Below are 23162 nucleotides of genomic sequence, written 5' to 3' on the forward strand. Positions count from 1 at the left end.
AAGAGTTCTCTAAAGAGACGAGTCTTCGGGTTTCTGATACTGTGATGAAGGACTGATGATGATGGTGCAATTCTGTCAGATACCGAAGTCTGAACACATGACTGAGGGTGCCGTGGCAGCCTCTCCAGCCAACACCGAACACACACATTCTTACACCAGTGATGCCAACTCTGGAGGCAAAGAGGGTGAAATGTTTTGTCAAAGGGGGAGCGGAATTTGAACCACCGAAATCCGGTTCATCGGACAACCTGCTCCATTTGAGTCAATGCTGCCCGAATCATCATCAAAAGAATAAGAGTTTTGGAGGAATCTCTGTGTGCATGGGACAAGGCTGAAGGTCAAGCTGGATGCTGGTGATCTTCTGCATTAAAAGCAGACATGATTCTCTACTGGAAACCACTGCATGGACTCAGGAAGACTTCCAGAAACCACTGTCTGTGAACACAGTTCACCCTGAAAACCACAAATGCAGGTTAAAGCTCCATCATGCCGAGAAGAAGCCAGATGTGAACAGGATCCAGAACAAGCTTCTTCTGTCTTCTCTGGACCAAAGCTCATTTAAAATGGTCTGAGGCAAAGTGGAAACCTGGATGAAGATGTGAACTAGTTTGTGGAAAGCATGGACGGCGTGTCCTGCAGACTAAAGAGGAGAGGGAGCATCCAGCTTGTTATCAGTGGACAGGTGAAATATAAATAAATAAAAATATAAAAACAGTAACCAAGTGCTTCCCTGTTTAGCTCCACCAGCTAATGTTACAACAATAAAAACAAATGAAAAGATAAAATAAATAAAAAGACACGGAGGACCACACAACTCACGCGGTGTTAAAAGCCAGAGAATAAAAATGGGTCTTTAGATGAGACTTAAAGCCTCCACGGTGGGAGCAGATCAGACATGGAGGGGCAGGTCCAGAGTCTGGGGCCGACTAGAGAAGGCCCCATCCCCTCCAGCTTTAAGTCTGGGACCGGCCCTCGGACCTCAGAGAGCGCTGGACTGCAAATCTGGAGGCAGTCGGAAAATTTCGGCTTGATGATTTATAAATCCATGAATTCTGTTTTTATTTACATTTTAAGCAACATCCAAACTTTAAAAAAAAGTTTATTTCCTTACAACCCAAACAAAAGACATAAGATTGAAAGAAAGCTCCACCAACATCATGACGTTTCCACGTGGGAGCTTTCCATCTGGGTGATCATCTTCATCACTCAGAGGAAGAGCAGGTGCAGCACTCTGAGATGTCTCAGCTTTGCTTCAGGCTGATGAAGAAATCCTCCAAAACCTTCTCCACCTCGTCCTCAGTGTAGTCTGTCACCACGAACTGCTCGCCATCTGCGGCTCCTCGGATCATGGCGGACAGCGCTGCAGGCAGAAACTGGAAGTTAATGAGTCGATCAACCAATCAGATCAGTAAACTGACCTGATTGTGTGATGAAGCGATAGTACTTCCTGTTTCACCAGGAAGTAAGCAGGAAGTGTCCTCACTGCGTCCTGACGACGGTCTGAACAGACACAGGATCTTCTTCTTCATGTCTACGGCTCGGCCGAGCTCGTAGCCGACGCCCAGAGACGGTTGCGTCACCTCGGCAACGACCACTGACACACACAGGTCAGAGGTTAGAGCTGCAGACAAAGCTATCAGTGATCAATAATCAATCAGTCGGTCAGTTCTCACCATCAGACTGTCGCAGCCAGTCCACGTCCCGGTCATGGATGCCTTTGTCTCCCGCCACTGCACCATTTTCTCCTGTTCAATCACAGCACAGCAGGTCAGTGACATCACACAGGCACCTGACCAATCAGCACCTCCCACTTCACCTGATAACTAATCAATGTCTGATTATTGATAACAAGCAGAATGATTCTGACTTCTTCACTGGAAAATCTTCTTTTAATCACAACCTGCCCTGAACTCTGCTGGAACTGGAACCGGAACTAGAACGGGGATCGGAACCGGGACGGAACCGGTTCTGGTTGCTCAGCACCAACTGACCAATCAGAACCAGAATCTGGAGCCGAATAAAAACCTGATCCAAAGTGAGACCTGAATGTTTCTGATCTGGGGCTCATTAACAATCTGATTACCACACAGTGACGTCAGTGAAACACCGATCTGATGACGTATGATCGCAGCAGGTTCATAGTAAAAGTTTCTCTGTGTGCGCGCGTGTGTTTCTGTGTAAGACCTCTGTCGTTCAACTCCGCGCTGCTCACGTGCTCGGTCAGCACGCTCCCGTAGCTCTGCAGCTTGTGCACGATCCTCTGATACACGTGCACGTCCTGTCTGCCGCCGCGGATGCTGCCGCAGAAGTAAACCTTCATCCTGGTTCTACTGACGGTCCTACTGACCCAGCTCACCTCTGCGTGCCGCTTCCCGCGCTGTCTGCTGCCACGTGACGCCTACGTCACACTTTCGCTGACCTGAGCGAGGACTCGCAGGTGAAAATGTTCCGTCCAGCTTTCTCGCTGGTTCTGGTGGCTGTTCTAATGGAAAATGTTTCAGTGGTTCTGGGGTCGTTTGGGTTTGGGCTCAGGCCCGGTTCTGCTGTGGCCCTTTAGCAGTTGGAATCAGCAGTATTTGAGTCCAGGTCCTGCAGAATCCTCTAAGGTTCTGGGTGGCTAGTTGAAGTAGAAACTGCAGGCCGGACTCTGACTTTGACCTGAAAATGATGAAGATCCGGTATCAGGATGAAGATGTGTTTCTTGGTTTTGGAATCTTCTATTTAGTGCATTTTTCCATTTCTGGGAACTAAGATGGGAAAGTTGTGTCCAGCTGGACTTGAGTTCTGTGGACAACCTCGTGAAGGTCTTCCAGTGTTCTGGGACAGTTCTGATGGTGAGACAGGACATTCCTGCCTACATATTCTGTTGGTTCCAGTTTTCCAACATCCAGCTGTAGTTGCGCTGTGGAACATTTTAATGTTCTCACGTGTTCTGTTTGAGATCTTTTTTAAGACCAGAAGCTTTTCTACAAACGGGTCTGACTGTGAGATTCCGGCTGTTCGCCCTCACATCCTGTTTGTTGTGAGCCAAGCGTTGGGTTCTCATCATGTTCTGGTTCTGAAGTTTTCAGAAAAACGATGTGAACAGAGGTCATGTGCAACAGGATGTTACATGGTCAGAACATAATCTGACCATGTTCTGGTTTTGATGTGTACCACAGTTCTACTCTTCCAGAACCTGTTCCCAGCAGGCAGAGTCTCACCTGGAAGACAATGCTCGGGGCAGTAGACAGTCAAAGGGGGGAAATTTTAAGTAAAGTTTTATTGGGAGGGAAAAAATCTAACTTCCTTTTTATCATTTCAAAATAAAGTGTTAAACTTTGGTTCCATTGATACGAACTGCACCATCAATAACTGATCACACAACCTAACATGCACATGCCCTGAGCACCGTCTGTCAGGTTCTAGCTGACTGCACTGAGGAAGACGAAGTGAAGATTAAGATGTTTATTGTCTCTGTACATAATTAATACATCAAATCAATAAAACTGTACAAACAGACGAATGTATAAACAAACAACAGTCCTGTTTCTGTGATGGTGCTCTCATGGTTCTGACAGCTGGGTTCAAAGTTGGACCTTTGATTTGAAGAGAATGAAGAGAAGGTCGGCCCTCAGCGGGCCCTCAGCAGAATTCCCGGACTCTTTGCTGTATTGTTAAGGATCAGTTCTGGAACATCACGGGCGACCCGTTGCATGGGAACCATGTTGGGTCCTTCAAGAGAGTCCAGCAGCCCTGAAACCACAAAACAACTGCTGTCAGGCAGGTTCTGGTTCTGACCTGGATTATTTTCTGGCTCTGTTTCTGTTCAGTGGTTTTGGTTCTGTTCCCTTTGTCCTGGTTTGGGTTATTTAGTCATTTTGGCTCTATTCTGGTTCTGTTTCTTGTCCTGACACCAACTTGGTTCTGATTCTGTTCTATGGTGAGATTCAATAATCTCGTCCGGTTCTGTTTGACCTTGAGGTTCTGGTTCTGACCTTCCAGGATCTGGTGGTAGCTGAAGTGCAGGTACAGCAGGAAGCTCATGTGCAGCAGAGTCAGCGTTCCGCAGAGCAGCAGCCGAGGCGTCTGACCCACGGTGCGGGAAAGGAGAGCCGCCACCTGTCAGATACGGTACTAGGTGAGCCCAAACAGAAAGTACACCCACAGAGGGGATGATGGGAAATGTGGTCCTACCATACGCAGCGTGGACAGTCCTCCAACCAGCAGCCACAGGCCGTAGAACAGGAAGTGGAAGTGGATGTTGTAAGTGACGAGGAGAACGATGCAATGACCGAACAGGCCGTAACCCTAGCAACAGGACACAAGGAAGTAATATCACGCATCACGGTAGGGGTAGGTGAAGTGTGAAAGGGGTGTAGTACCAGAACTGACCAGCAGGGAGAGCATCTGCAGCATAGTGATCTGAGCGTTGACCAGGTACGCCAGGAAGTAGATGAAGGAGGAAACACCGAGCCAGTAGCCAAAACATGTTCCGATGGCGGTGCCCATCAGAGTGCCCTCCCTCTGCAGCGTGCACATGGAAAGACACACACAAGCACTATGCTTAGTTTACCCTGACGCTACATTCACTGAAGCTGGGATTTAGTCGTGTGTTCTTACAATGACTGTTCCTGACGTCTTCATGCCGTGCAGCAGGATCGCCACCAGAGTGAAGACGAGCATCAGAGGTCCGTACAACTCCCCTGCAATCTTCTACACAGGAAGTACATCCCATCAAAGTAATAAACAGGAAGTACACCCCATCAAAGTAATAAACAGGAAGTACACCCCATCAAAGTAATAAACAGGAAGTACACCCCATCAAAGTAATAAACAGGAAGTACACCTCATCAAAGTAATAAACAGGAAGTACACCTCATCAAAGTAATAAACAGGAAGTACACCCCATCAAAGTAATAAACAGGAAGTACACCTCATCAAAGTAATAAACAGGAAGTACACCCCATCAAAGTAATAAACAGGAAGTACACACCATCCATGCAACAAACAGAAATACACAGAAACATATCCTCTTCAATCTGTTTCTGTGTGCAGGTGAGCCATACGTACCTGAGGAAAGTTAATCATGCGGACAGGTATCAGGGACTCGATCAACCTGAGGACAGATGGCGCAATTAGCAGCAGGAAGTAGGAAGCAGCCAACTGCAAACAGGAAGCAGATGTCTTACCTGCTGCGAACCTGGACCGGCTCTACGTCGAAGTACGGCCTCAGGATGTCGATGTTGGCATATAGGTTGAAGGCTTTGGAGGCCTGCCGTTTCCCCGCCTGCCAAACCTGAATGCATCATACAGGAGAGATAGGTAAGGGTGCAGCCTCTGATTGGTCAGTGTGAACGCAGGGACCGTCAGCACTCACCTCGTCTGCCACCTGTCGACCCAGTTGACCTTTTATGCCCTTCATCCCCAGAAACTCTCCATCATCGCCGACCTCGTCTTCTGTGGCTGCTGCCTCGGCGGTCACCTCCTCCTCCTCCTTCATCCTCTGGTGCATCTCTCCAACATCCTCAAAGCTGGAGCCTGACGTGTCATCCATGTTCTCCATGTCGATGACGGCTGAGCCGCCACCCTGAAAGCAACAAGAAACACAAGAACCAATCAATCAATTATTAATCAATACATAAGTGACTGGGACCACCATGATTCTAATGTCTGACTGACTGATGTTCTAATCCAAATGATGACCAACTGATTGCCTCAGTTCTCAGATTAATCAATAAGTGAATTGATATCTACAAATACACTAAAAACAGTTTAACAGACACCAAAAAATTCAACCCGTCCACTTCAGAACTCTGGATATTTCAGTCAGAACCAACAGGTTCGGTTTCAGCTGCTGGAACGTGCAGCTCAACAGACGCACAGCAGCCTGAGTTAGGTTCCGGTTCCGGTCGGCTGTTCTGGTTAACTGGTAGTTAGCAGGTTAGCACCATGTTAGCATCATGATCTATCAGCTGTTCGTGTGTTTGTTCCAATAAACGGGTCTGATAAACGCAGAGTGACAGCAGGTTGTTTAAACTGTTAACCTGCTAACTAGCAGGTTAGCCAATGTAGTTAGGTATCAGATTAGCACTGTGGTTAGTTATCAGGTTAGCTTACCTGGATGATGTTGTCGTCGAAGCTTCCCCACGGTTCCGTGTTCGTGTTTCTGCTCCCGGAACTCGCAGACATTTTCCCCGCGGTGGCAGCAGCCTTACGCCGGGTTGTGGGTCAAACGGTCTGGTCCTGCTGGTCCCTGGAGGTTCGCTTCGATCACCGACAGGCTTTATATTCCAAACGAACCTCTAACGCTCGATGTTTTGGTGTCTAAAAGCGACATTACAGACAGCTGACTCCGCCTACGTCAAAACTGACGTTATGACCAAGCTAACGTAGTTCCTGAATTATCGCGAGATTTCCGTAGAATTGCTCTCAGTTGTGCAAATCATCACATTGTAGTGTCAGACAAAAGGGTTAAGAGAACTGTGAACATAAACAGAATAAATAATAACAACACAAAGTAAACAACAATATAAACACCAAAACTAAAGAAATAACAAAAACTTGAAAGTTTTCAGGTCTGAAGGAGATACAGGACGAAAAGATCCACCACAAAATAACTTTCTAGTTTCCTCTGTTGGAGAATAGAATGGAAAAACCCTGGAGTCCAGTGTTGATCAGAATATTTTCCCTGTCCTGCGAACTAATCCCAGAACTGTTCTCAGTCCTTGATCTTCTTAGTCCAAGGACTAATTTGGCCAATCTACATTTATCTTCCTGTTTTTAGGATGATGGGAATTCTGTCAGATTTCCAAGACCTTCTGTTGTAGGAGCTGCAGAGGAACTTTGTGGACCAGGAGAAGCTTCGGTGGACAGGTGTGTTTTCAGATCTTTCATTAAATAACATGCATCTGAAACTCCCTGTCCTGTTTCACCTCAGACTTGGATGGTTTTTATACCTGGAGAAACATTCAGGGCTCTAACAGTTTTCTTAACTGACAGAACTTCATGTGTTAAAGTGGCCCATTGTTCTTCCCATTGTTGGGCTCATACCTGACAGATAATGACACGAAGCTGGCCAGCAGGGGTGTGTTAAGTGCATTTTGTGTTTTATCAATAAAGACATGCACAAGAATTAGAACTGTAGGAAACAAACGTTCCAAAGTAAAAACATACAACTTTGATGCAAAGTTATGCACAGGAGAATTGGTCCTGATGGAGGAGTGAGGAAAAGTTTTGTCTGACTCTGATATTTCTGAGTAATCTGCAGACAAATCGTCCTAGTTCGTTATGTGTAAATTTAATCCAAAGATAACAGAACTGGAGTCAATAAAGAACCATGATGTCCACAATAGGTGAAGTTCTCTGATTTTGTTAAATCAAAACCTGCTCTGAAATTATCCAAAAGTGACTGAAACGTGAGCTGAGTTCATTTACTTCACTTACTTCACTTTGTGACCAAAGTTAAAAGTTGAACGAGATATTAATAATTTTAAATATTAGAAAAATTTTACAGAATGAACATGAATATATGTTCTTTTACATATTTTAAATTTCCATATGAATGTGTGAATCCTGTAAAACTCAATAGACAAAAATTAGTCTATTAATCCTTTTCGTGTTCTCATTATTAGTTATTTTTTCTTACTTTAACTAGTTTCTCTATTTTGTCTTACATGTTCAATTTCTCTGATGGAACCTCCCAAACGTATTGATGAAGTTGTCTGAAATAAACGTTCTCTTTGTGGCACCAGGGGGCAGCGTCACTCCGTCACACCCCAACGAGATGTTGCTTCAAGTTCTCGCGAGTTTTCTGTCGGCCATTTGCGTATTCTTTTTCCCTGACGTGACGCGTTCGTGACATTGGGTTAGCAGCTGGTGTGAAACACCGGCATTGAACGGACAGTTTTTAGTCTGACCGCTCACGGAATCAACTCAGGCCATTTATGACATCTAAGTCGAGGTTCCGCAGTAAAGGCACACGGTGAGTTAAGCCACACGTGGCTACTTAACGTTTTTTTAATTCGACATGTTAGCTAACGAGTTAGCACCGTTAGCTCAGTTGACCTGCCGACACAGGCTGACAGCCGTTAACCGAGCTCAGCCGTATGGGCATCGGTATCCTTGGCTCCTTCAGGGAACTTTTCTTCATTTATCTATGTATCTGTTTATATTTATATAAATATACCATTGTATGTCTGTTTAAATATTTTATTGTTTATTTTTTTATTCATAGAGATTTAGCTTTCCTGTTGTTAGATTACAATAATGTTCTTCCTGTGTGTATTTGAGTATTGTGATGAACAAAGTGAGCTACCACACACTGCAACACCTGGTCAATAAAAAGAAAGAACTAAAATAAGTACAGTTCGAGATTATAATTGCGTTTATTTAACTATCAAAAATTTGGACTCAACCTCAAGATTTTTTATGAACAACACAAGCACCTCTTACTGTTAGTACGCAGAGCCGAATCTCCGTAAATATGTTAAAGTTTTAACTTCATCGTCTCATCTACCAGGTTTTATTCTTTGTCTATGTAGTTTTTCGTTGTAGTCTATTGTTTTAGATGCCATTCAGTTAATCGGCGTGCTCCAAACAAGCCGACCAAAAGTCACAAATAAACAAAATGTCAGCATTTAAACTGCTTTGTTCTTTCGGGTTGCCCTTAAATTAATGGCTGTTGTGGCAGAGAGATCAGTGCTCTGCTGACACAAGTTGACAGTTTAACTGATCACAATGCTGCTGGGTGCATTCTCTGCATGCCAAGTGAAGGTAGAGACCTTTGGCATTTGGAGAAAGGGAGAATTTATTGTTTTAAGTGAGCAGCCTGTTGGCTAAACTGTCCGCAAACAAACATGCGACGTTTTCCTACAGCGTAACATTAAGACGGCTGCGTGTCACATTTATTTCTGGGTAATAAATGGCATACATCAGCTCTAAAAGTTTTGTATGATTGACAAGCAATCGATGTGATGTATGTGTTATGTCTGAATGGAGGAAGAATCTTCTCGGTACTCTCCAGGCCCCAGAACATCGCCCATCCCCTCCTGGCCTGCTCCCTCCCCCTTGGTGCGTACGTGCGGGCCTGCAGGCTGTCATGGCGGACGCACAGAGCAGAGTTTCCTCATTCCTCTGAGTTCCGTCCGCACGGGATGAAACAGTAGAAAAGCGCAGTTTGTGTTCGTGTATATGCGGCAGAACCCGGAGCTGTTTGCAGTGTTTTTCGTCCCTGAACAGCAACATGAGGTATGACCACCGTTTACCGTTTCTTCAACATGTGGGCTGCCGGCGAGTCTCCACATGGATGAAACTGTTTGATGCAGAAATATTTCCGCTAAACCCGCAGTTGCAGCGTTGTTAATCCCCAGATTATTTTCAGTGAATAATGTCTTTGTTTGCTCCATAAAATATAGTTTAAAAAATTCAATGCACACTAAATAAAGTCAGCAGAACTTTGTGAAAACCAACAGCTGAATTAATCCTGAGTCAGACTGGGTTGATGCCCCCACCCCCCAAACCAAAAGTTTTTCTCATTAATTTGACTTGAAAATGTTAATCAGATTTTCATTTAGAGTAAAATGTCTCTATTCTAACACAAACAGAGTTCTATTGTTCAGATGTGGAGCTCTGTGAGGAGTCTTATTATTATTATTATTTTTATTATTATTAAGTAAACCAGAACCTGTGGTAATTTCTTCATTAGATCAATAATGTCTCGTCATGTCTTCTGAGATCAGATAATTTAGTGCGATTGGTTCCTCTGATATACCAGACAATTAATCCTCTGATCTGAAACAGGATTATTTTTCCTTGTCTAAAACAGCGTGCTCATACTCCAGCTGTCTTCACACCGTTGTCATCATTCGTTAACTAAATAATTCAGTGTTCCAGCTGATTAGAGTTGGACCAGGTCCATCACTGCTTGTGTGCCAACACAAAGGCTGCCGTCCGGAGATCAATAATCCACGTTTCAGTTATAAAAATGTGCCATTGCTGTTTTCATTTGGAATATCGTGCAGCTGATCATCACAGTAACAGCTGTGTGGGATCAGAGATATAGCTCAAAAACTTTATCAGGTTTGCTGAGTCGTCAGCTGATCGGCTGTTTCCAGCTGATATGGAGCTGCAGCCGCTCCCTGAGGCCACGCCCACTCTGCATACTCGGAGGACTTCACTCTGCAGGCGTGTGGGTTACAGCTATATTTGACAACCATGTTTTTATTTTTATATCATTGTGTGTGACTGGTTTAATCCCAGTGGTCAGCGGTAACCCGTCGACTCTAACCAATCCCACAGCACATTGCAGTGGTGTGCACATACAGTGTGCATGTGCACTGAGTCAGCTCAGCAGCTGCTTTGAATCAGCTTTATTGTCATTGTTCCAGACAACAGAGTCAAACCAGACAGTCCAACATCAGGATTTTCAGCTCTGTTTCTGATCCAGATCAAGTGGTCATCCTCAGTCTGACTCACAGAAGCTGCATCCACAGTTCGTCTAGGAGCTCAGTGTCAAGTTAGAGCTTTGTTTTTTTTCTACTTTGAAGTACGGCTGCAACTAATGACTATTCTGGTGGTCGATTAGTCACCGACTATTAAAACGACTAGTCGACCAATCGGATTATGTATCTCATGATTATTATAAATGGATCTTATTTCACTTTGAAATCTTGCATGAGGTTGTTAAGTAAGTCCGACGTGCCTCCTCTTTAAATGTTCGAGCATTGCAGACGTACTTCCGTGGTACACAAGGTCCGCTTTACAAATCTCACATGTATTTAATTTATTTTGTAAGTTTAACGTGAAGTTATCCCAGACTTTTAACGTTCTCCGCCGCCGTTTTCTTCCCTAGTCCGCCACCACATTTTTCCCCTGGCGAACTTCACTGTGCATGTGCAACTCTCAGCAGAGATTAAAGAAGAAGACGATGTCTCACTCTGTAGTTTTTTTCTTTTTTTTTGCCGACAATAGTCAACGGCTAAATTCGTTGTCGACTATTTTTATTGTCGACAACGTCGACTAATCGTTGCAGCCCTACTTTGAAGATAACAAGAGCTTACACACTCTCACTAATGACAATAAAGTTCTATTCTAAGAGACATCTGTCTGTCTTTATCTATGTAGCTCCTTTTCAAGCGAAATGCAAATCAAGGTTCTCAACAGAGCAAATAAAAACACAGGAGGAAATAAAAAGAAGTGGAATATTTAAAATCGTTAATAACTTAAACAAACCCATGAGGATCAGTTTTAATATATCTTGCGATTAGAAAGCTGCCCGATGGAAAAACATCCGAGACACCATCCTGTTTGATATCGCTGAAGATGTAGTCCCCGTTTACACCTGACCATATTCACAACTTTATTTTTACCCTCCATGAGGAACATTTAGACTTAAACCATGTTTATATAATGAAACTACAGTATTTTGGGAAATTACTCAAAAAGGGCAATTTTTAATTCATTTTCTGTTTGAAGTCACACAGTGAAAAATGAAGCTAAGATAAAGGTTCCCAAACCTTTTAAGCAACAAACTCAACAAGTACATACGCTGGTGTTTGCAACCCAAAACTTATTCCTCCTGGATTCTGGATTAAACAGCTGAGGGACCCGATGCTTTTTCATCTTTGTGTTGAGGAAAGATCCGCTTTGGATCGGTCGTCTATTTCCTTGTTTTGGTGCCACATCACGGGTCTGTTGGAAAAACTGAAGTGGAGGTTTTTTTTTCTTCTGGATACAAATCCAGAACAAACCGGATATGACCGAAACGTGGAGTGATTGTATTTTGTGATTGAACTGAAAGTTTTCTTTTTGTTTTCAGAATGCCTGGAAGGAGCTGAACTGAATTAAGTTGTACGTCAGGCATTTTTTCTTTTTGTAAACAAACTTATTACAATATTTGGGGCTGACTTTTGAGTTGAGATTGACCCAAACGGTTTCGTTTGTTTGTTTGCTTTGGGTTTGTTTTTTTTTTTTTTGTTTTTTTTTTTTTTATATGTTTCCACATAAAATTGGTGTTGGGTTTACTTTTGATCTGCTGTCAGGGTGTTTTGAGTGTTCTGCTGAAAATAAATAACATCTTTTTTGTCCCCAAGTTGAAAATAAAACACCTGAAACACCTGAATTAAACCGTCACATAAAAAAGTGTCACCCAGATGGGATCAAAGCTTGTGTTTAGTGTCACTTTTAACTGAAATAAATAGATTTTTTTCTGTAAATTATTCTTAAGAAATAAACTACTACTTCACCCTTCAAACGGATGGATGGACATTTCTGCATGTTTTATTTTGACAGTGCAATTTCTGCTTCCTGTTTTCTCCAGGATGCCACTGATGGAGGCGGAGGTGGTGCCAGCCAGCGGGCTGAACCAGTGCCAGCAGGCCCAGGATCAGCTGGAGAACGCCATCAACGGCGTTATGAAGGCCGAGCAGCAGCTCAGAGAGAATGCCAGAGAGGTCAGAGCCTTCATCCTCCTCCTCTTCCTCCATGTCTGTCTGGTTCTGCCTTATAACTGACACACACACACACACACGGTCAGAAACCTAAGAAAAAACCCAACCGGAACAGTCCAGCAACGCAGCTCAGCTGTGATCTGAAAGTCAGACCAACAGAATTGTGAGTTTCCTGCTTCCCGTGAACTGCTGAGCGTGCACATAGGAGCATGCACGTCTGCTGATAAGAAACTGAGACACAGCAGCTTCAAGAAGGTTCAGTTTATTCCTGTTCTGTGAATCATCAGCCTGAAAGAAGAACTGCAGCGGTCCGACCCGCTGATCCATGATCAGCTGCAGAGCATTCGTCTTTTCTCTGACCAGAGATGAGCAGCTTCATCCATACACACCACATCATCATCATCACCACCACAGTCCTGATTCATCAGTCCTGACTCACAAAAACACCTGAACCACTTGCCTTTGTTGGCTCAGTAGTTTCTATGGAAAAACCTGCTCAGTCCTGCAGGTGTGTGTTTGTAACGTAACGTGACCTGATAGGGAGCTGGGCGAGTCAGCATATAAAAGACTGGAGAGAGCGAGAGAACAGAAGGCGTGGTGAAGTGGTAGCATAAGAGCGTGGAGGAGAGAGGACAGAGACAGTTACAGCTGTTGGACTCGCCTGGACCTGCAGACGTGTTTTCTGTTGTCTTCAGATCAGCTGCAGGTAAAGTTCAGTTTGTTTAAGATCGGCTGCTGCTGACGAAGCAGATGTTTGTTTACAGGCTGTTGTCAGCATTTCAGGCGATTGACTCGTTGATCTTTCCAGATATGTTTCTGAGTTGGTTGCAGGATTTTGTTGTTTCCAGGTCATTGTTTACAGCTTTTTTTTCCAGAGGGGTATTACACGAAACCAAGATAAGGGATTAAGCCGGGATATGTTGGTTATCCTGGCTGAATTTAGCCCTAAGTCGGTTGCATGAAAGCAGCTCAAACTAAACCCGGCCAAGTTACTGTGGTGATTTATCCGCTGCAGCTAGCCTGCTCCAGACCAGGCTAACTGCTCAGGCTAAGATTAATCCTAGCGAGTCACCTGCATGTCCAACGTCAATTCTGTGAGGAATTAATGTGTTTTACAGCATGTCCATGGTCTTCCTAAGTATGGCGCGTCATTTTAATCATACAGTATTAAAATATTACATATACAGTCACTGTACATTTAATCCAAATCTGTTCGTAATCGCAACAGCCTTTTTATATGGATTCGAGTTGTAGTATTATTATTCTATTCTATTCTACAGTCATTTAGCAGACGCTTTTATCCAAAGCGACTTACATTTGAGAGTAAGAACAACACAAGCATGAATTCAAACAAGATGGGACGTCATAATTAAGTGTTAGTCAGACCGCTTTTGAGTCCAGTTGGACCCAGGTGCTGTCGTGTAGTGCTAGTGCAGTGCATATAATTATTTTTTTTTTAGTCATTTTATTTAAATACAGGATCACGATTTCATCACACAATATCAACTTGGTCATAAGTGCATGATTTCATCAGGCCAAGTGTTATATTGCTATGCTAATGAAGACTGCTCGTCAAATTGCTGTCAGAGGTTTTATAAATATGTGTTTTATTGCATTAATTGAGATTACAAAACACAGCGGATGAGGTTACAAAGGTGTATTCAAAGAAATCCGTGACGAAGACAATGTAGAATATTCAGGTTCAACTCCCCTTCACCTGTTCCCTCTTCATAATGGCTTGCCCTTTTTCGGAGGATGTGCTGGACGAGGAAGCCCGCATCCTCAGAAGAGCATTCAGACGTGAACGAGTCTTCAGGGACAGCTCACATCCCCTGGCCTTTGGAGATGACTATGTCATTGAGAGATACAGATTTTCGGTTACTGGATTTCCAGGTCCAGTTTTCTGAGTGTCCGGCGTTTAATCTCAAGATCCAGCTCCATTCCTTGGAGCTTGCTCTTTTTGAGTCAGCTTTTAACATCTGCCAGCTCTCTCTCTCTCTCCAGGTGCCCTGAATAAAGCGTTCTGACAGTTTGTGAAGTCTGTAAAGGAAACGTCAGTTAGCACAGCAGGATTTGTGCATAACGTAGATTTACTTTAGCCAATACTCACAATGTTACCAGGCCGCTTAGGAGACTGTGCAGCATCCGGGTCCTGCTACACATTTTCTATTAGCACCACATCACTGACTTCATATCCTTCATGGAATAAATAAGCAGGCCAATCCCATAAAACTGACATGCCTCAAGCCTTCTGGACTCCACCGACACAGTCTCCTCATCTGCAGACGTGCATTCTGCAGCTGCAGATGTGCCTTCCCCCTGCTGTATACATGCAGCGAGAGGACTCGGATTAAGATTTCACAGAACATACTAAGCCTGTGATTTGGAGACACTGTACTAACCGGATCATCTTCTGGTGGCTCCAAAAGTGTAATTGTGTTCCCAGACACTGCAAGGTTATCCAAAGTCAGACACTATATTATATTTGATTGTGTTCCATGTGCAGTAGAATTGCAGTACTTTGTGTACCTTGTATGAAGCGGACAGTTTCTGTGGCTGGGACAGAGTCAGTTATTGTCCCTCCCTGGATCCCCTCCATCACTGGCCTCCCTTTATTTAAATGGAGGCCAGTTCCTCTGCTGGAGTCACATCCTGGCTTGGTGGGCCGCCCCCTGTGCCAGTTTATAGGCCTTTTTTTAACTGCTACAATCATACAGACATTGAACATGTCAGCAGACACCTCATCTATTCACCTCATTTGTTCACGGTTATCTACTTTGGAGTCACTTACCAGCCTGCAAAATGTTCTTATATTTAATTTTTACTTGCTGCCAGGTCCTTTTATGGCCAGACAGGTTTGTCCTTTATGAAGGACAGAAAGATAAAATAGATAAAAACGTTACATGAGGAAAATAGATTAAATGACACATTGTGGATAATTGTTTGCACCTAATCATACTCTACATTTCCTGAGTAACATGCACCTGCTTGTCACTCTTAAAGTATACAACAGTTAGTGGATTTGAAAAGTAATCCTTTAATTGTAGCCTAATTATGACAGTTCCAGTGGAGCACTGTTTATTAATTGTACAGTTTTTGACTACTTACGCATTGAGCCGGTCGGCTATTGTCTGCCAGGCTCTCTCGCGTTCTTTACTTATGGCATTGGTTTTGCCTTTTTTCCTTATAATATCCTTAACTTCGTCAGAGAACTCCGTCAGGAGCTGTTGTTCAGCAGCCGTGACGTAGGACGCGCGACTTTTATCCATTTCCCCATCGGTGATTCTGTGAGCGATCGCGAGGTCTGCTTCAGTATGCCGTGCACACGCACTTATCCCAACTATCTTCACCTGGCTTAACCTAGCCGCACCTTCTCATCCTGGCTCAGCAAACGTGCAACCAATTAAGCCAGGATAGGTCGCGCAAGCTAGGTCAAGCTGGGCTTGTTTATTTATCCTGGATTTCTTTATTCTGGTTTCGTGCAATACCCCTCTGGTAATAAGTTATTGTTTACAGGTTTTGACAGGTATTTACAGGTGATTGTTTTTTACAGGTTTTTGTGTGTATTTACAGATGTTTGTTTATAAGTGTTTTATTTAGACTTCTGTAGGCGTTTTCAGGTGATTGTTTACAGATGTTTCTTTATAGGTTTTCCAGGTGTTCGTAGGTTACTTGTTGGAGATATTGAGGAAATTATGCAGGAAATGTTTTGACAGCAGAAAAGATTTGTTTCTCTGGTCCTGGTTTAAATTGGTCCTGGGACCAGGTTGGAGTTCTGCTGTTTAAACACATGTAAAGCAGAGTTTACACAGAGCTGCAGACTCGTTGGTTTGTTCAAGGCCAGATAAGTCTGTCCCTGCAGGGAATTGTGGGTAACAGCGAGGATACAGGATGTCCAGCTGAGGCAGATCAGGCATGAGTGTCTCAGAAGTTGCAGCTGCTGTAGCTCGGACTTGGATGAGAAAGTCCTGTGTTAGTCCAGCAGCTCCACCCTCTAATAGCTCACTAGCCTTCTGCACATGTTGCCATAGTAACAGCACAGTTTGTTGCTTTAAAGTTCTGCAGAATAAAACATAGAAAAGTTTCACCAGTAGACTCTTTACATTACATCTGAATAATTTTTATTATTTATTTTTTTAAATGGAGTTGAAACAAATCAACTAATAAGCATCAACCTTCTCACCTGTCTCTTTGCTCTCAGGTGCGCTCGGAGCTGCAGAGCTGCGTGAGCCGCCAGCAGGAGGCGCTGCGCTGCAGGGAGGTGTGGCTGCTCGGACAGATTGAGCTGCTGGAACAAGTTAAGACGGAAACTTTGCAACAGCAGCTGCACCAGCTTCACCGGGTAACTGGACCCAGTTCATCACCAGCCCCAAATATGACGATGTAGATTTAAATAACCTGGTTCAAAAGGTTTTATTGATCCAGGGAGGAAGTGATTGATTAATAACTTCCTGCTTGTTTACCGGCTGTTTGTGCTTGTTTTCCAGCTCAGAGGTCAGTTTGACGTCATCTCCCATCAGCTGCAGAGCTCTAACAGCAGCAACGACCTGAACAACCAGCTGACCAGTTGCATGGAGAAGTAAGTCCAGCCACACTGATGTCATCTCACCTGAACACACCTGAGAGGATGGCGATATAACTTCAGGGTGCGTTTGTTTTCTCCACCTGTCCGTTCAGGTTGTCCTCTCTGAACCTGACACCCGAAGAAACACCTGAGATGAGTTTCCATGCCGACACTCGCTCTCTGAGGCAGGCCATCACCTCGTTCGGCAGCATCACTGCGCAGGTAACACACCTGAGTTTTAACTCGAAACACTCTGGACATCCTGGCTCAGGTGTCCTGGTTCTAAACCGGTATCTGTCCTTTTTTGTAGCTAGTGGAGGGCGTGTCCTGTCAGAGCCCCACCTTTCAGAGTTGTCCCATCGCAGACAACAAGCAGGTGAGTTGAAGGCGGAGCTTGGACCCTCTGATCTGTTTCTGAGTTCATGTTTTGGTCCATGGTACTGATTCTGGTGTTGGTTCTGTGTCTGTTGAAGAATGAGATGGCGGTTCTGGGCGACTGGCTGCTGGGAACCCGTCCAACAAGCAGCAGCACTCCTATTAGTTACCAGTCTAGCAAGAACCCTCAGGATTGGCTGCTGTCTCACAAGGAGAGCAAGGTGAGTACCCAGGTGTTGGACCAGATCAATAGAACTGAGTCTGATGAATGTGATCCTGTTAGTCCAGGACCTGATTTGACTTCCTCTGTGTGTCTGTCAGACTTCCTGTCCCGTCCTGGCCTCGATGGACTTCTTGCAGGCCTGGGGCCAGCTCAGAGACCTAGAGGCTTGGCTCCTTCAGGACCAGAACCAGAACCCTGTCATCAGGGAGAGGACCAACAGCAGCAGCAGCAGCTCCTCCATCTCCATCGAGAAGATTGACGAATCAGAATTCATCATTCCGTTTGAGGAAGAGGAGGAAGAGCTAAGTGACTGGCTCATTACCCCGCCCACTGTTGCCGTGGAGACCAGGTCAGATGCAGAGCGGTGGCGGCGCGTGCTGAAGCCCTTCGAGGACGGCTGGTCATCCAGCGAGTGGCTGGTGGAGCCGCCCCGGCAGGAGTGCTCCTCCTGCTGTCAGACCAGCAGCGCCATTGAGATTGAGAACCTGGGCCAGCTCAAGTGCCTGAAGACCCCTCCCATATCAACCCCCACCTCTCCTACCACCGCCCCCGCTGCCTCCCTGGAGGCGTGGCTGCAGACAGTGGTGCCGGTGAAGCAGAACTGCAGAGCCAATGAGCCGTGCTCTACCTACGGCGACTGCGTCTGCGAGGAAAACTGCGGGAAGGAGGCGCTGAGCCGCTGGCTGCTGCAGCAAGAGGGGCGGGACAAGAACGGAGTCCCTGTGGCCAAGAATGCCCCGCCCACTGCCAAGAACATCCCGCCCACCATGTTCCACAGAGAGCAGGAGCAAAAGGTAACAACCAATCAGAGACTCGTTTCTAGTCAGGGCTGTAATTGGTCAGTTTGAGGTAAACTCCAACTTCTCTGCAGGTTCAGGCCATCCTGGAGGCCTGGCTCCACCCCAGCACCACCTCCTCCTGTAGAACCTCCCCTCCTACCGCCTGGGTGACTCCTGAGGAGAACACCAAGATGGTCCACAGCTCCCAGTTCCAGCCTTCCTCCTCTTCTCCGTTCCAGCATCCTCTGGATCCGAACCTCTGGGTGCTGCCAGGGAAAACTTCTGCTCCGGAATCAGGAGGTCCGGCCTGTCCAGCTGAGGAGGACAAGTGGCTGCTGAAGAAGAGGAGTCAGGCTCAGGTAACCCAATCGTGGTCCGCTTCAGACCACCTCGGACTTGTAGAGTCCACTTCCTGTACTTACCTTCTGTTTCCTGTTCAGGAGCGCTTGGTTCTGCCCACAGTCTGTGACCTGTTCTCCTGCATGAAGGTGGGCGGAGACAAAGACAAATGGCTGCACAGGGGTCCCGTACAGGTGAGTTACCTGCTGAACGCACAGACTCACGTGCAAACACAAATACGGTTTCCTGTCTGAACTGTGTGTCGCCTCCAGATGTGACGACGACGATGATGAGGATTTGGATTTTTCTACTTCTTGGAGTCACTTTATTGCTGATAATCGCACACGCATCAGTCTAACGCCATCGCCTTCTTCTTCTTCTTCCTCCTCCTGTGACACAACCACCCTGATCTGCCAACCACCAGTCCAGGATCCAGAACAGCTGATCAATAGACTGTGTAATGAAGATGAACCGATTTATTTTTATCTTCAGTTCAACCTAAATGTGGTGGAAAATGAGTCGTCCTCAATATTAATCAGTGATCAATAACCTGCTTCTAATCAGGAAGTGATCTGAACGTTTTAGCCCAAAGGTTCTTCTTCTTTGGAAGGGTTTTAAGACCAGAGGAGCTAGGGTCTGGGAGTAAAGCGTGCAAACATGGGGTTATATACAAGTGGGCGGGGTTATGTACAAGTGGGCGGGGTTAGTTTTTAGATAAACAGGAGTTTTTATCTGAATGATGCCGTTTGAGAGAAACTGATCTGAGTGCAGTTTGAATGGAAGTTTCCTTCTTTCGTTTTTCTCTGCTGACATCAGAAACTCTTGTCCTTTCCGGACTGCAGCCTCACACCTGTTCTCTGCTCTGAGCCGTCAGCTCACCTGGCAGACGCAGCTCAGGGCAGAAGACAACGCTGGTCTGAGAGGATTTACCATTTCCCAGAATGCCTTGAGAGCAGGCAGCCAGTGTGGTCACATGCCTGTGGTCAGCAGACATTGGTGCTTTTAATGATGCTGTGCTCTGGTTTTTGTTGGGGGTGGAGCTTAAACATGTAAAGCTGTGATGTCATCAGTTATCTTCTGCTGTGATTCTCTACAGTAATAAAATATTCTGACATCATCACTGTGACGTTGTCTCTTGTCTGTGAGATCATAAAATTATCTTTCAAGAAATCTGACACCCACACACTTCCTACACACCTCTGCATCCACAGGTGTCCCAGATCCAGTTGGGTGGGCGTACTCTGGGCCTGATGAAGCCCCGCCCACTCTCTTCCCCCATGTCTGCCAACAGCGAGCTGCAAATTTACTTTTCTCCACGTGTCAGCAGTTTGTTAAATGTGGCTGAGTTGGAAAAAATTATCTATGTTTGATGTTGCACCACGAAGAGTTTCAGATCTCTCCGCATCGACCCGAACCAAGAGATGACACGACCTTACCAGCCTCAGATTATTCCAATTCTTTTCCCAATAACAAACTTTATTAACCAGGTGGGTCGCGATTACTTACACAATGAAAATGCCATAATGAATTAATCCTAAATATCTTGACTTTCTAGAAAAGATGATGTCTGAGCCGTGACGGCAGATCAGTGCTCGCAGTGCAAACTTAAACAGCTGCATGTTCAGCTTGTCCTGCTTTGTTTTCGTTCCATGTTGGAGCGAACATACAGCAGAGGAGGAGCCACTCCCTCTGAACAGCCATCTTTATTCAACATTGTTCACCTGTGGAATAAACCAAAGAGGCCAGTTTCCCAGAATCTGATCTGAAGTGAGCCGGACCAATAAAATACCAGCATAACAATAAATGATGAAAACTCCACGTTTGTTGATATTTTATGAGGAAATAAATTTATAGACAAAGGTTTATAATTTATTGAAAAATAAATTTAAAATACATTTTAACTATATTTTAAATTGATCTTTTAATATATATATATATATATATATATATATATATATATATATATATATATATATATATATATATATATATATATACACTCCCTCCCTCTCTTTAAATGTCTTCTAAAAACTCACCTGGTCAAACTCGCCTACAACCTTTAACCTTTTTTCTGTTCATCTAGCTGCGTATTTCTACTGCGTTTTAACTGCTATTCTACTCTTTCGGTTTTATTGCACTTGGACTGATTTGCTGGGTTCTTGAAAGATTGCTTTAACCTCCTGAGACCCGGGAGAAAAAAAGTTTTTCTTTTTTAATCTTTTTATGACAATTCAACTATTGTGGTCACAAGAAACATGTTGCAACATTTTTTTTTTCAAAAACAATGTTTATTATGTCTTGCTTAATACACATTGTAATGGTGCAGTTATAATAGTGTATTATTATTTGTATGGATTTTTAAAAACATCCTTTCATTTAATGACCACTTAACAAGATTAAGACAGTAAACGAAGAAACATGAAAAACGTGAAAATTGAAATTCCCTCCATTTTGAAAAGACACTGCATGTGCTGTGTTGGCCACACCCCCACAACAGGGGCATCAGAAGAGAGTTCAAGATGTTTTCTTAAAGGAAAAGTATTAATCACATACATACTATAAACAATGCTTGACTTAGAGGTCTGAAACTCATGTCCTTCACAGAGGACAAAAATGAATTGTCGGGTCTCAGGAGGTTAAATAAAATATTTATATTTTATAGTTTTATATAAATTTATTTTTTGAGTTTTCATTTAATTTATTTTATATATTTACTCATTTGCACATTTATTACAACTCAGAGATCATAAAGGATCTACTAAATCCCAAAATACTGAACCCCAGGTATCTGGAGCTGAAATGTTTATTGTTTATTTATTGTTTATTGTTGAGATGAGCTGGAGCTCGGAAAGAAAAGAACCCGCAGCCTTTTCTCTGGACGGTTTACACAGAATCAGACTGTTGCAAGGAGGTGAAGTGTTCAGAGACTCACCCATCACAGTAAAAAAATCCTTTCAGTGCTGCAGCGCAGCTGCTCAGGGGATGATTCATCCCTCTGTTGTTTCAGAGGACAGCGGCGCAGTGTGGACCATCTAAAGGTCTCCTTTCTGATCCGATCTGAAGGCATGGGGGGATGGAGACTCTTCAGGGTGCTGGATGCAGCTCTGGCCGAGCATCAAGATGCATGTTTTGCTGTTGGAGATGAGCTGGTTCTCAGGGCTGCGACTGCACCTGAATCCATCACCATCGTCGTATGGAAGGAAACGGGAGCATTGTGACAGAATGAAGACCTGGAGTTATGGGAGGATTTTGGTTCCTTTGAAGGCCACACAGACCTGAACAGTGCTGACACTCAAAAACACAACGAATGTTGACCAGTGTACACAGTAGAGATCAACAACAGAATGCATGACGTTGGATTTATTGCTGGGGAGATGGCGGTGGTACCTCAGCCTGAGGTGAAACCTCTGGCACGCAGCCCAGACTGTTGTATAAAGGTCTGTGAAGGAGTCTCTGAAAGGCCTGAACTAGTCTCCTATTTCTGGAAGATGGGAGACAGAGAGTGGGCATAGTCAGAAATGAACATCACCATCACCAATGACCCACCAACACCAGGTTTCCAGATGTTTTCCTGCAAAATGAAGAACCCAGTCGGCGAGAAAGAAAGCAAACCCGAAGAGCCATCCCACCACCAAGCAAGCTGCCGTCCCGCCACCAAGCAAGCTGCCGTCCCGCCACCAAGCAAGCTGCCGTCCCGCCACCAAGCAAGCTGCCGTCCCGCCACCAAGCAAGCTGCCGTTCCACCGTCCCACCACCAAGCAAGCTGCCGTCCCGCCACCAAGCAAGCTGGTGAGTTGCTGGGATGGTAGTAGTTTTATATATGACATACAGAACAAGAAGGCAAGATGCAGGAGCATCATCTTAAAGAGAGAATGAAAACTCTCCAGGAGACACAGGATGGAGCCCAGAAGTTCGAGGAGACCAGTTAAACCAGGGGTGTCCAAGTTCAGTCCTCGAGATCTACCATCCTGCAACTTTCAGATGCAACCCTTCTCCAACACGCTTGAATCAGATGTCATCTGCATGTCATTCAGCTCTGCAGAGGCCTGGTAACCAGCCAGTCATTTGATTCAGGTGTGTTGGAGAAGGGTTGCATCTAAAGGTTGCAGGACGGTAGATCTCGAGGACCGGACTCGGGCACCCCTGAGTTAAACAGTGGATCTGGTCATCCTCCATACATGTCCGATTGTTACTGGTTTGTTGGCTTCCAGCTGCACGTCTTCATTAACCATCTTATTCTGTGGAGAAGAGCATCAAAGGGTGACTCGAGGTCAGATTATTTTTCACTACATGCACCCGAGAGACCAGAGCCTTTTAAATCAGTTTTCCTTAATAAAGACTCATTACTGAACAGGAACTGCTGTGGAGTGAGACGAGGTTAAACCAGCTGCTTGTTGCTCCTGGCTTGCTGTGTGTAGAAGAAGAAGCCTTCATTCGATCTGAAACGTGGGACA

The 23162-nt window shown here is 44.7% G+C and overlaps 3 protein-coding genes across 4 annotated transcripts; 1 reads left to right on the plus strand and 2 right to left on the minus strand.

Moving 5' to 3' along the window:
* Window positions 1–1081: 1081 nt before the first annotated feature.
* LOC121655543 (2'-deoxynucleoside 5'-phosphate N-hydrolase 1-like) lies at window positions 1082–2760 on the minus strand. The gene is made up of 4 exons (XM_042010275.1): window positions 2185–2760; window positions 1674–1745; window positions 1484–1594; window positions 1082–1360 (listed from the first exon to the last, which is right to left on the minus strand). Exons 1-4 carry the CDS (start codon window positions 2318–2320, stop codon window positions 1242–1244), a joined length of 438 nt encoding a protein of 145 aa, XP_041866209.1. The 5' UTR covers window positions 2321–2760; the 3' UTR covers window positions 1082–1241.
* A 672-nt stretch (window positions 2761–3432) lies between these two features.
* On the minus strand, window positions 3433–6372 carry yipf3 (Yip1 domain family, member 3). Its single transcript, XM_042010274.1, has 9 exons — window positions 6100–6372; window positions 5360–5569; window positions 5172–5278; window positions 5053–5098; window positions 4603–4695; window positions 4375–4506; window positions 4177–4290; window positions 3978–4101; window positions 3433–3735 (listed from the first exon to the last, which is right to left on the minus strand). The coding sequence occupies exons 1-9, from the start codon at window positions 6169–6171 to the stop codon at window positions 3614–3616; spliced, it is 1020 nt and encodes a 339-aa protein (XP_041866208.1). The 5' UTR covers window positions 6172–6372; the 3' UTR covers window positions 3433–3613.
* A 1434-nt stretch (window positions 6373–7806) lies between these two features.
* On the plus strand, window positions 7807–19825 carry ncoa4 (nuclear receptor coactivator 4). Of its 2 annotated transcripts, none has more exons than XM_042010272.1 (11): window positions 7807–7963; window positions 12299–12431; window positions 16630–16770; window positions 16916–17007; window positions 17106–17214; window positions 17303–17368; window positions 17466–17588; window positions 17689–18384; window positions 18462–18728; window positions 18810–18902; window positions 18981–19825. In XM_042010272.1, the coding sequence occupies exons 1-11, from the start codon at window positions 7926–7928 to the stop codon at window positions 18984–18986; spliced, it is 1764 nt and encodes a 587-aa protein (XP_041866206.1). In that variant the 5' UTR covers window positions 7807–7925; the 3' UTR covers window positions 18987–19825. The 2 variants fall into 2 exon arrangements, with proteins under 2 accessions (XP_041866206.1, XP_041866207.1); XM_042010273.1 differs by lacking the exon at window positions 7807–7963 and adding an exon at window positions 9058–9228.
* Window positions 19826–23162: the final 3337 nt, after the last annotated feature.

The sequence above is a fragment of the Melanotaenia boesemani genome, chromosome 16, assembly GCF_017639745.1.
Source record: "Melanotaenia boesemani isolate fMelBoe1 chromosome 16, fMelBoe1.pri, whole genome shotgun sequence".
NCBI classification, from domain to species: domain Eukaryota; kingdom Metazoa; phylum Chordata; class Actinopteri; order Atheriniformes; family Melanotaeniidae; genus Melanotaenia; species Melanotaenia boesemani.

What these genes read in the sequence shown, in the direction of transcription:
- LOC121655543 (XM_042010275.1), bottom strand. Translation starts at nt 2,320, where the DNA reads ATGAAGGTTTACTTCTGCGGCAGCATCCGCGGCGGCAGACAGGACGTG. An exon ending in CGCGGAGTTGAACGACAGAG is followed by an intron (nt 1,746 to 2,184) that starts GTCTTACACAGA and finishes GTGATTGAACAG; the next exon opens with GAGAAAATGGTGCAGTGGCG. An exon ending in CTGGCTGCGACAGTCTGATG is followed by an intron (nt 1,595 to 1,673) that starts GTGAGAACTGAC and finishes TGTGTGTGTCAG; the next exon opens with TGGTCGTTGCCGAGGTGACG.
- ncoa4 (XM_042010272.1), top strand. Translation starts at nt 7,926, where the DNA reads ATGACATCTAAGTCGAGGTTCCGCAGTAAAGGCACACG. An exon ending in TCAGAGAGAATGCCAGAGAG is followed by an intron (nt 12,432 to 16,629) that starts GTCAGAGCCTTC and finishes CTTTGCTCTCAG; the next exon opens with GTGCGCTCGGAGCTGCAGAG. An exon ending in AGCTGCACCAGCTTCACCGG is followed by an intron (nt 16,771 to 16,915) that starts GTAACTGGACCC and finishes CTTGTTTTCCAG; the next exon opens with CTCAGAGGTCAGTTTGACGT.
- yipf3 (XM_042010274.1), bottom strand. Translation starts at nt 6,171, where the DNA reads ATGTCTGCGAGTTCCGGGAGCAGAAACACGAACACGGAACCGTGGGGA. An exon ending in CCGGTCCAGGTTCGCAGCAG is followed by an intron (nt 5,099 to 5,171) that starts GTAAGACATCTG and finishes ATCTGTCCTCAG; the next exon opens with GTTGATCGAGTCCCTGATAC. An exon ending in AGACGTCAGGAACAGTCATT is followed by an intron (nt 4,507 to 4,602) that starts GTAAGAACACAC and finishes TGCACGCTGCAG; the next exon opens with AGGGAGGGCACTCTGATGGG.